At 40.7% G+C, this 12,496-nt stretch overlaps 1 protein-coding gene across 3 annotated transcripts in view; it reads right to left on the bottom strand.

Annotated features, from left to right (window-relative positions):
- IPO5 (importin 5) overlaps positions 1-12,496 on the bottom strand; it is a gene marked incomplete at both ends in the record, with an annotated part of 62,617 nt that overhangs the window by 31,733 nt on the left and 18,388 nt on the right. For all 3 annotated transcript variants that reach the window (XM_080689186.1, XM_080689187.1, XM_080689188.1), the window contains 2 exons: positions 6,736-6,856; positions 6,944-7,066. In XM_080689186.1, the coding sequence (XP_080545312.1) occupies positions 6,736-6,856; positions 6,944-7,066 (244 nt within the window). The remainder of the gene's footprint in view (positions 1-6,735; positions 6,857-6,943; positions 7,067-12,496) is intronic.

Genomic DNA, 12,496 nt, shown 5'->3' with positions numbered 1-12,496 from the left:
AAATATAAAATAGGTCTGGGAGTGTAGCCCGGAGGTAGAAGGGCTTCCAGGAACCCCAGTACCACCAAAATAAATAAATAAATAAATAAATAAATAAATAAAAAATTTGTCTCTGAGTGAGACAAAACAATTAGTCAGCAATCCATATCCACAGGTTCCTCACAACTGTACTTGAACCAACTACAGGCCAAAAACATTCAGGGAAATAAAACTATATCTGTACTAAACCTGTACAGAAATTTTACTTGTCCTTATTCCCTGGACAATCCGTTTTAATAAGTGCACAACATTTACACTGCATTAGGTGTTAGTAATCCAAACTGGACTTAAAGTGAGGTTATATGTAGTTAAAATTGCTAGTCTATAAAAGAGACTTGGAAGCCGGGCGTGGTGGGCACGCTTGTAATCCCAGCGCTCAGGAGGCTGAGACAGGAGGATCGCACGGGTTCGAAGCCAGCCTCAGCTACTCAGTGAGGCTCTCAGCAACTTAGTGAGACCCTGTTTCCAAATGAAGTATAAAAGAGACTTGAGCATCTATAAATTTTTTTTATCTATGAGGGATCTTAGAACTCCAAGGCACCAAGAGACAACTGTTTGTTTCCCCAATCTGGTTTGTTCAATTTTAATGTTTTGCAATAATTGCTTTAGATCTCTTTTTTAAAAAAAGCAACCTTAACTCATGTCTCATTATACTATATATAGGACACCTATAAAAGCCTGCTAAGTTTTATAAGTCACCTAACCAAATGCTTCAGTTTTTATAGGTGTCGTATAGACATAGGCCAACAGGAGATATGGGTTAAGGAAAACAGTCAAATGAACTTCCCAAACCTTACTGTATTCTCTCTTCCCTCTCTCACCAGAGGTGAGCATCATTACAAAATGAACTGTTTATCATTCTCAAATCATCTTTACAAATGACCCATACAGACTTCTAAATCTGTAAAATTACAGTACTACTCTTAAATTTTAAAAAATGGTGTGATGTTTGTACCTTTGGTAATGTTTTTCCTCAACACAGATACTTTCATTAATTACTTCATAGCACTCCACTATGTAAACGTACTACCTACTATCCTGCTAATGAGAATCTTGATTATTTCTGATCTTTTCTCTGGTGAATTTCGACCACATGAGGCTACATCTCCCTGACAAGTGAATGTGGTCTTAAGGTGGTTACAAGTATCTTCAGTATTACAATACCACCAATCCGTTCTCCACCGCTGCTGCATACATCTACATTGGTATGGAAGCTGAAGAGCAAGCTTGTCCCATTTCTCCACACGTGTGAGTGCCCTCAAGATGGAGTAAGTCTTCTGAGCTGAACGCCTGTCCTCAAGACTCATGCACTTTCTGGCAGCACACTCCACAGCTACCCTTGTTATAGAGACTAAGCAGTACTAAGCTATGAGCTGAGCAACTCTCCACCATGCTCTTTTGTGAATTCATTCTTTACCTTTGTTGATTCTCTCTTTTTTACGGTACTGGGGATGGAACCCAGGGACATTCTATCTCCAAGCTATACCCTCAGTCTTACTTTTGATTCTTTATTCTGAAATAGGGTCTGAGTTACAAATGACAGCTGAGGTTGTCTGTGAACTGCAATCCTCTTGTCTCAGCTTCCCAAATGCAGGGATTATAAACGTGCATCACCACACCTGACTACCTTTGTCTATTTTCAAATACCAAGACTCTGTTGTCTGTACACACTCTAATAACTTTCCTCTAGTGTGTAACTTGAATTTTAATTTCACATATGGTGCATTAGGGTTTGAATTTAGAATATCTGCCCCTTCGAGCCAGATGTGGTGGTGCATGCTCGTAATCCCAGCATTTGGGAGGGCGAGACAGGAGGATTGCAGTTTGAGGAATGCCTCAGCTACTTAGTGAGGCCCTTTGCAACTCAGCAAAACCCTGTTTCAAAATAAAAAATAAAAAATAGGGCTGGGAGTGTAGCTCAGTAATAGAATGCCCTTGGGGTCTATCACCATTACTACAGCAACAACAAAAAAAGAATGCCCCCCCCAATGCCCATGTGTTAGGCAATGCAACAATGTTTGAGGTGAAATCATTGAATCATAGACTTTGACCTCATTAGTGGATCAACCCATTTGATGGATTGATACTTGGAGTTGATTTTACTGGGTGGTAACTGTAGGCAGGATGGGTTTTGGATGGAGGACATAGGTCACTGAGGACATGGCCTTAGACCATGTTGATTCCTCCAGATATAAAATGTCCCACAGATAGGCTCCTGTTTTAGACTATGTGGCCAGGTTTGGAGGTGGGACATAGCTGAAGGTGGCTCAGTAGAGGCATGGCCCTGGACACTGGCCCCCTTCCAACTCTCTGTTGGCTTTCTGGCTACCCTGAGGTGAGAGCTGGCTTTCCTGCCACCATAACCTGCTCACAGCCATCTCTGCCTGAGAGGGAGTCAATCATGGACGGAAACCTCTAAAATTATAAGACTCAAGTAAACCTTTCTCCCTCTAAGCTGTGCATGTCAGGTATTTAGATCACAGCTACAGAAAAGCTAAGCTAAACAGTATCTGCTCCTGGTCCCCTCTCATCACATCATACTCTTGGCTGCGGGACTGAAGTATCTTCCCTCTGCCATGATGTTCATGCCCTTAGCCTGCTGACCACAAACTCACCATCTGAGTCCATCAGCCAAATAAACCTTTCCTCCTCTCAGTTGTTCTTCCAAGGTATTTTGGTCATAGAGATGAAAAAGCTAACAGTGTATTTGGTTAGGTAAAAGATTCCTATTACTTGCAAACATGGCACTGTTTGCTATATATGATATGTGTCTCAGTCTTATAAATTCTGTTAAGCTTCACTTGTAAAATTTATCAGTTAACATTGAGGCTTTAGTCAATTCCAAATTGTTATTTATAAGACACCTGAGGATGGAGTACCTTTTCCCCCCATTAAAAATGTCCAGTTACGGGTATTTTTCCAAAGAGGTTGAAATCAGAGAACTACAGGAATACATGCATACTCATGTTCATAGCAGCACAATTCACAATAGCCAAATTATGAAACCAACCACCCCAGGTGTCTATCAACAGATGAATGGATTACAAAATCATGAGAAATACACACATCAACCTCAATCCTGGTACGCTGTATTGGGAGGGAAATGAGGAGGCATTGGAGGGGGGTGGTCCACCATGTGCTGTGAGCATATATGTCACTGTCAACGATTTATATTATGATGCCAAGACTAATGAACCAATAAAAGCACATAAAAAATATCTAGTTATAGTCAGGTATGATGGCACACTCCTCCAATCACACTACTTGGAAGGCTGAGACAGATGGACTGCAGGTACGAGGACAGCCTGAGTAAACTCTGAGACTCTCATCAACCTAGTGAGACCCTGTTTAAAAAAAAAGACTAGGGGTATAGCTCTGAGGTAGAACCCATTATCACCAAACCCCCAAAACAAACCCAATTATGCCAATAGCCTTTGGGTATCATTTAAATCAACTTATTTTTTTGTAGTAATGGGAACAGAATCCAGGGGCATTCTACCTGAGCTACATCTCCAGCCCTATTCTTTTTTCATTCATTCATTTATCCATTCATTCATTCATTCATTCGTGGTACTGGGGGGTGGAACCCAGGGGCTTTCTATCTCCAGGCCATACTTCCAGACCTATTTTTTTAAACATATTTTATTTAAAAACAGGGTCTCATAGCCGTGCGTGGTGGCGCACGCTTGTAATCCCCGCGCTTGGGAGGCTGAAACAGGAGGATCGCACGGGTTCAAAGCCAGCCTCAGCTACTTAGTGAGGCTTTCAGCAACTTAGTGAGACCCTGTTTCCAAATAAAATATTTAAAAAAAGGTCTGGGAGTATAGCCCAGAGGTAGAAAGCCTCTGGGTTCCACCCCCAGTACCAAAAAAACCCCACAAAAAACAAAAAACAAACAGGGTCTCACTAAGTAGCTGAGACTGGCTTGGAACCTGCGCAATCCTCCTGTCTCAGCCTCCCAAGTGCGGAGATGACAAGCGTGCAGCACCACGCCTGGCTTTATTTTTTGAAACAGGGTCTCACCGAGTTGCAAAGGGCCTCGCTAAGTAGCTGAGGCTGTCCATGAAGCGTGACTCTCCTGTCTCAGCCTCCTGAGTGCTGAGATTACAAGTCTGTGCCACCACACACGGCTTTCAACTTTGTTTTATGTGAGTGATACGCTCCTACTCTCCCTATTCCATCCACTTTACTGTCTATCCTTCATCAACAATGAATTCAAAATTCTCAGAGCTGATAAGGCAAGAGCTCCAGTGTTGGCCAAACTGTCTTCAGTACTCTGGGGCCTATGTTGTTCCACAAGAATTTACTTTCTAATTCTATCATGATTAATTCCATTAGGATTTTGACGGAAATAATACTGGATCTATAGGTTGATTTGAGAATAAATGTTTACTTTTTCTTTATTTTCTTGGGGTACTGGGGATGGAACTCAGGGGCATTCTTTCTCTGAGGTACACCCCAGCCCAATTTTTTTTTTTTTTTGGTGGTATTGGGAATGAAACCCTTCTACCTCCGGGCTACATTCCCAGACCTATTTTATATATATATATGTATTTTATTTGGAAACAGGGTCTCTTAAGCCAGCAAGGCTGGCTTCAAACCTGCATGATTCTCCTGTCTCTGCCTCCCAAGTGCGGGGATTATAAGCATGCCCCACCACGCCTGGCAGCCTGATTTTAATTCTTTATTTTGAAACAAGGTCTCACTAAGTTGCAGAGGTCCCAATAAGCAGCTGAGGCTGTCCTGATCTTCATGTCTCAGACTCCCAAATGCTGGGATTACAAGTGTGTGCCACCACGCCTGGCTAATTTTTTATTTCTTGATACTGGAGATTCAACCAAGGGGTATTCTACCTCTGAGCTATACCCCCATCCCTTTTTACTTTTTATTTTTTTTTTATTTTTGTGGTACTGGGGGTTGAGCTCAGGAGCATTCTACCTCTAAGCTATACCCCCAGCCCTATTTTTAATTCTTTATTTTGAAACAGGGTCTTACCAAGTTGTGGAAAGCCTAAGTAGTTGATGCTGCCCACAAACCTGTGGTCTTCTTGTCTCAACCTCCTAAGTACTGGGATTATAAGAGTGAGCCACCATGCCCAGCTTTGTTTTTCAATTTTGAAACAGGGTCTCACTAGGTTGCTGAGAGTCATGCTACATTTCTGAGGCTGTCCTAAAACCCAACATCCTCCAGTCTGTTTCCCAAGTGCTGGGATTACAGGCATGTGCCACCACAACTGTCTGTCTCACTAGGTTGCCACAACTGGTTTTGAACCTCAATCCTCCAGTTTCAGTATTCCAAGTACTGGGATTACAGGCATGCACCACCATGCACAGATTTCTATTAGTCTTTCAATATGTTATCTCAATTTGTCTTCCGAGATTTTACATACTCAATTACTACACAGAAACTGTACTTTTTAAAAAAAATGTTCTTACATCTAACAATCCTGCTAAACCCTCTGATCACATCTAACATTTATGTTTCTTTTTGAAGCCAATCACATGGCTTACAAAAATGCAGTATTTCTTTGTTGTCAATTCCTACGTTTTATATCAGTACATTGCCTGAAACTGTCAGTAAAACAGAAACAGTGATATAGAAATATTTTCCTTATTTTTGTCTTTAATGGGAAAGGTCCTAATCACTACTTCACTGTAAGATAAATAAGATAGGTATCACTACAAAATAAACCTGGCGATATATTTATTTTTGTTTGTGTGTGTGGTACTGGGGATGGGACCCAGGAGCTTTCTGCCTCCAGGTTATACTACCAGACCTAAAAGTTTATGTTTTATTTGGAAACAGGGTCACACTAAGTTGCTGAGAGCCTCACTAAGAAGTTGAGACTGGCTTGAAACCTACATGTTCTCTTCCTGTCTCAGGCTCCCAAATACTGGGATTACAAGTATGCACCATTACATCTGGCTCGGAATGAACTTTAAAATAGTGTTTTCCACAGTGCAACAGTAATGTAAATTTCTCCTACAAAGTCTAGACAACAACAAATCATTGTTAACATAGTTAAGAGAGGCCAGATGAAATTAGATCTGCCTTTTTTTTTTGGTGGTACTGGGGATGGAACCCTTTTTTACCTCCAGGCTTCACTCCCAGACCTATTTATTTGGAAACAGAGTCTCTTAAGCCACCTAGGCTGGCTTTGAATCTGTGCAATCCTCCTGTCTTCGCCTCCCAAGCATGGGAATTACAAGCGTGCACCACCACGCTCAGCTGCATTTTTGTGTGTGTGTGGTACTGGGGATTGAACTTGCAGGCATTCTACCTCCAAGCTATACCCCGGCCCAATGTTTTCATTTATTTGGACACGGGGTCTCACTAGGTTTCTAAGGGCCTTGCTAAATTGCCGGCTTCAAACCTGCAATCTTCCTGTCTTGGGCTCCTAAATAATGGGATTACAGTTGTGTACCACCACGCCTGGTTTCACTGAGTAATCTGACTGAGCTAACTTTGCTCAATATGTAACATACAAAGTCTGTCCCACTATCCATTACAGCAATTTCACTTGTAAAGCTCAGGCATCAGTGGTCTGTAGTCTTAAAAGCAGAGCCTTAGTTGTACATCTGATTCTAAGACAACATCCATTATATTCCCAACCAGTTGGAGAATCCACGCAATCCGTAGGAGAGTTATCCAGTAGTTTTGCCACACCACACAACTACCTGAAGACCTTGGACTTACTCGTCTGTGCAATGACATTAGTATGCTTTCTCAGCATGGCAGCCGCAGTCTCAGAGAGGGTGACGATCACCTCAAGGGCGAGCTGGCGCTGCATGTTGTTGAGGCTGGTGTCTCCACACAACTACAGAGAAGACGCATTCAGTCATTTAAGAGCTAGAGCTCTGCCTGGAAGTAATGAGCACAACACTTCCTGAGGTAGCGAATGTACCTTGAGACTTAGCTGTAGAGTTGCTTCCAAGTGAGGACGCAAATACTTTGGAACAGTATCTGCAATCTCAACGAGGGATTTTAGGACTGAATCATCATTTTGGTAGCACGAGTCATTCACAGCCTAGAAAGCAAAAGAGGAAAAAATGCCTCTGTTCAAGACTCACTTTATGCCTTATTACCCAAAACATCAAATAATAGAAGAATATTACTAAACTTTTTTCAACAAATGTTGACAACTATATTAAATATTCTTAGTCACATGTACACCTTCCTTTTGAGGAAATGTTAACTAGAAACATACGAAATAGATTTTAATGAGTCATAGGAAACACAAATCAAAACCATAATGAGCCAGGCGTACTGGCACACACTTGTAATCCCAGCATTCGGGAGGCTGAGACCGGAGGATCGGTTCGTGGACAGCCTCAGCTACTTAGTGAGGCCCTCCGCAACGTAGTGAGACCCTGTTTCAAAATAAAGAATAAAAAATAGGGCAGGGGATGTAGTTCGGAGGTTGAATGCCCCTGGGTTCCATCAATACACCCGTAAAAAAACAAAACACATGAGCCTGGCATGGTGGCACACACCTATAAACCCATTATTTGGGAGGCTAAGACAGGAGAATAACAGATTTGAGGCCAGCCTCAGCTTTAGTGAGGTACCTCAGCAACTTACCAAGACCTTGTTTCAAAATAAAAAATAACAGGGCTGGGGGTGTGACTTGGAGATGGATAGAAAAATAAACACTGCAGTGAATTATATAAACCTAGTAAGAATAGCTATCATAAAAAATTATAGATTCTGGTGAAGATGTGGAGAAAAAAGAACTCTCAAACATTGTTGCTATGAACGAATACAACCACTTATAGAAAACTGTATGGAGAGTCTTCAAAAAACCAGAAATAGAACTACCATATGATCTAATATCCCCATTACTGGATATATATCCAAAGGAATTAAAATACTATGTTGAAGAGATATATCTCCTTGCATGCTCATTAGTACGCCATTTGTAATAGTCTAGATAGGCAAAATCTAGGTGTCCACTGAGAGACAGATAAAGAACATGTGATATATATATAAGATAGAATATTCAGACATAAAAAGATGAAAACCTATCATTTACAGCAACAGATAAAATAGGAAAATAGCATACTAAGTAAAATAAGTCAAAGAAAAATACCACAAGTTTTCACTTCTATGTGGAAGTTTAATGAAAAGTTCATTTTCCCTGAACAGTGTGCCCAAATCCCGAAGGATCCCCAGCTCCACAAAAAGAGTTGATCTCACAGAAATAAAAAACAGAATAGTGGAGACTTCCGGGAAGATGGCGACCGAGAAAAGCAGGGCTTAAGAGCCCCGCTAACAACAAATCTCCATTACTACAAAATCAGCGCCTTTCAAAGCCAGAAAACAACATCACCAGAGAAACAAAAAAAATCACCAGGCTCCAGAGAGAAAGCGGACTGAGAACAGAGCCACAGAGAAGATCCTCACGCCCGAGGACTCGGCAGACGCAGCAGCAGCGCCATACTGCTGGCGGCACCAGCAAATTCACGGGACGGCCACAGCAAGCCGAGGGGAGCCGCTGCGGAACAGCCAGGCGGGATTTCTCGGCGCAGAGGACATCTAAAGCTCCCAGTGGCTGAGCTCAGCACACGCTGCAGGGATTCAGAGTGGAAATCAAAACCAAGAAAAAAAAAAACGCCAGCCCAACAGCCGAGGGCGTAGCAGTGGCGCCATATTGCCACCGGCGGCAGCAGCACCGAATTCACCGAATTCAGTACAGCTACACCTGCGTACTCAAGAACAGTGAGTCAAATTGCGGGCCACAGCGGAGAAATCCCAGTACTGTACTCACTGGGACTTGACCCAGTGGGAGAGGGGCGGTGGCGGTGATATCACACCATAGGAGAACGTGCAACCCGGCACCCCCCACAGTCTAAAGCAGCCTCTATCGACTCTCGGGTCAGAGACTCTGTGATACAACCCAGTAAAGGAGTAGTGGGGTCTGAGATACTACTGACTCGAGATCCAGAGCACCTTAAGTGAAGTCATAGTGACCCAAGGGAAGAACCCAGAGAAGGCACAAACTTCCGAAGTCATGGGAAAGAGGAATAATACTGGAGCAATGAATGCTCACAACCCCACAACATCAGAACCCGATAAAACAGAAATTCAGAGATTTCTAGAAGATCAAATCAGGAAAATAACTGTAGAAATAATAGAGGTGCTTCGAAAAGAACTCAGAGAGAGCCAAAAAGAGATAAAGGATGCAATTAATGAAGTAAAGGCCTCAATTCAAAGCACAAACAACCGATTAGAACACATGGAGAACAGAATCTCGCTCTTAGAAGATGATCATTCCAAAAATGAACGCATAGTTTCTAATCTAGGAAAAAATATCTGACAGCAGGAATCTGATATTGAAGAAATATGGGCCCATTTTAAGAGAGCTAACCTAAGAATAATTGGAATAGAGGAGGGGAAAGAAAGTGAAACCAAAGGGATCAACAATCTCTTCAAGGAAGTAATAGCAGAAAATTTTCCAAACATAGAGCAAGAGGTTGATACACAGATCCAGGAAACTTATAGAACTCCCTTTAGACAGGATCCGAGAAGAGGATCCCCACACCACATAATTGTCAGAATGACCAATGTGGAAGCCAAGCAGAGAATCTTAAAGGCAACAAAAACAAAGGGCCAAGTGACATTCAGAGGCAAGCCAATTAGAATCACTCCAGACTTCCCAAACCAAGTCATGAGAGCCAGAAGGGCTTGGAGTAACATATTCCAAACTCTGAAAGAAAACAACTTCCAGCCAAAAATTTCCTACCCAGCAAAACTTTCTATCAAATTAGATGGAAAAATAAGAAGCTTCCATGACAAACAGAAACTGAAGGAATTTATGTCTTCAAAACCAGCACTAGAGAAAATACTCAAAGAGATTAACTACAAAGAAGAAATAGGTAACACACATCAGAACTAGAGAAACAAGATTTTCCATCCAACAGACAACTAAGATTGGTTATCTGTGGAGATTCATTTATTTATGTTAGTCTTTTAACTATCTCTAAAGGGTATTGTTTGCCTTTATTGTTGTTAATTTTTAGGATTTCTAGTTGGAATATTAATATACCTTCAGATATAGCATTTGGAAATATTTTATCCCATTCTATTAGTAACTGTTAACTCTGTTTACATTGTCTTTGGATATACAATATGTTTTTTATTTTTTAGGGAGTTTGTATACTCTTCTGTTGCCTGTGCCATTGAAGTCATAACCAAGAAATCACTGCCAATTTCAATGTTGTGAGGTTTTATGACCCAGATTTTCTCCTAAAAGTTTATAGTCTTAAGATTTATATTTAGGTCTTTTATCTATTTTGAGTTAATATTTGTATATGGGATAAGGTAAGGGTCCAATTTTATTCTTTTCCATGTAATTATTATTTTTCAACAATATTTAGTTAAAAGATTATTATTTCTACCACCAAATGTTCGTGGAAACCTTGTCAAAAATAACTTGACAATATAGGGAAGAATTTAGCTCTAGGCTTTTATTTAACTCCAATGGTTTATATATGTGCCTTTAGAATAGTACTACACTGTTTCAATTATTGTAGCTTTATATGGTTTGAAATCAGAAAATATATATCTTCTAGCTTTGTTCTTTTTCAAGATCGTTGTGGGTACCTAGAGTCCATATTCCATATTAGGATAGATTTTTTTTCTGAAAAATAAATATATAAATATATGATAGTTTCACCTAAAAAATAGAAAAAATAGATTCCCTGGTAAGAAAGAAAGCAAAAAGAAATATTGAAATGTTATCTTTAAGTCATCAAAAGCTTGGTATCAGACAAATGAAACTGTTATGTGAGACTATCATTTTTAATTTTTGATAATTTGCTATAATACTAGATATCAATCACTAAGCCAAGCATGGGAGGGGGGGATAGGGAGAGAATGGGGTGGGGATCGGGTGGGGGCTGACAGGGCAATGTGTGTATGTATGTCTACAAAAGTATGTATCCCACTATGATGTATGAATACAGTGTACCAATTAAAATTAAAAAAAAAAAAGGGCAGGAGGTACATTAAAAAAAAAAACAAAAAAAAAAACAGAATAGTGGTTACCAGAGCTTGGGAAATGTGCATGTGTGAGGAAATGGGGTGAAGAGGATGGTTAACAGTCACTGGGCTGCAAACAGGAGGAATAATGTCTAACATTCTGTAGCAAATTAAGGTAATTACAGTTGACAACTGATGACATGTTATCTCATAATAGCTTGCAAAGAGAAGTTTGAATGTTCCCAATACAAAGAAATAATAAATGCCTGAGGTAACAGATAGGCCAATTACCCTAACTTGAGCATTACACATTGTATACATGTACTAAAATGTTGTACCGTACAAATATGTGTGGTTACTATGTCAACTAAAATTAAAAAATATTAAGATAATCTAAGTTAAAGCCAAAAAAACTAAAATAACCACAACAAAACTTGAGATCACAAAGAAATTCTTATTATATAGCCAGATAGAATCCTTCTAGTTTTTGCCCAACACTACTCATTACATTTATCTTTGATATTAAGTTTGGTCACTGTGGTATTTAAGAGTGCATTTTGTATCTACCATTAGTTTCTGTTGAACATTCTAACTTATTCTAAAACCAGAGGAATAAAATCTCTGGGATTAGGTTCAAACACTTAACTCAAGACTTTAGGTGATAATCTATTAAACAATAGCATGTGACACTTAAAATTTTGTCCTGGACATGAAATATCTTTTCAATACGGCAATATGAAAAGGTTTCCCTAACTCCTGTTAATACCTCACCACGTGGAGACCTTCAATTTCACCCTTATACACTAACTCAGTGATTCTCAACAGGAACGCTACTTTTCCCAGGAGTGCTCACCTAACAAAAGCCTGGGACACCAGACAGCCTCAATGCCCTGAAAATTCAGGAGGGATTCACATGATCTTGTCATGCCTCTTGCAGGATCACAGATGCCAAGTATTTACTATAATAGGAAACCATGTATCTTGAAGAACCTAGGTCAAAAATTATTTTTTGACCTGGGTGTGTGTGTGTGTGTTGCTGGCGATGGAACCCAGAGGCTTTCTACCTTCAGGCTACACTCCCAGACCTACCTTCCATTTTATTTGGAAACAGGGTCTCACTAAGTTGCCAAGAGCCTCACCCAGTACCCGAGGCTGGCTTTGAACCTGCGCAATCCTGTCTCAGTCCCCAAGTTCTAGGACTAAAGCATGCGCCACCACACCCAGCTGGCCTGGTTTTACTTTTTTTTTTTTTTTTTTTTTTTGTGGTACTGGGGATGGAACCCAGGGGCCCTCTACATCTGGGCTACACTCCCAGACCTATTTTATATTTTATTTGGAGACAGGGCCTCTTAAGCCAGCTGAGGCTGGCTTCGAACCTGCATGATCCTCCTGTCTCCGCCTCCCAAGCACAGGGATTACAAGCGTGCACCACCACACCCGGCTTGCTGGCCTGGTTTTAATGTACAGCTAGCTCTTT

Source organism: Muscardinus avellanarius (genome assembly GCF_963383645.1).
Source record: "Muscardinus avellanarius genome assembly, chromosome: 2".
Lineage (NCBI taxonomy): Eukaryota > Metazoa > Chordata > Mammalia > Rodentia > Gliridae > Muscardinus > Muscardinus avellanarius.
Note: the sequence above shows the minus strand (reverse complement) of the source record. Positions and strands in the feature narration are given on the sequence as shown.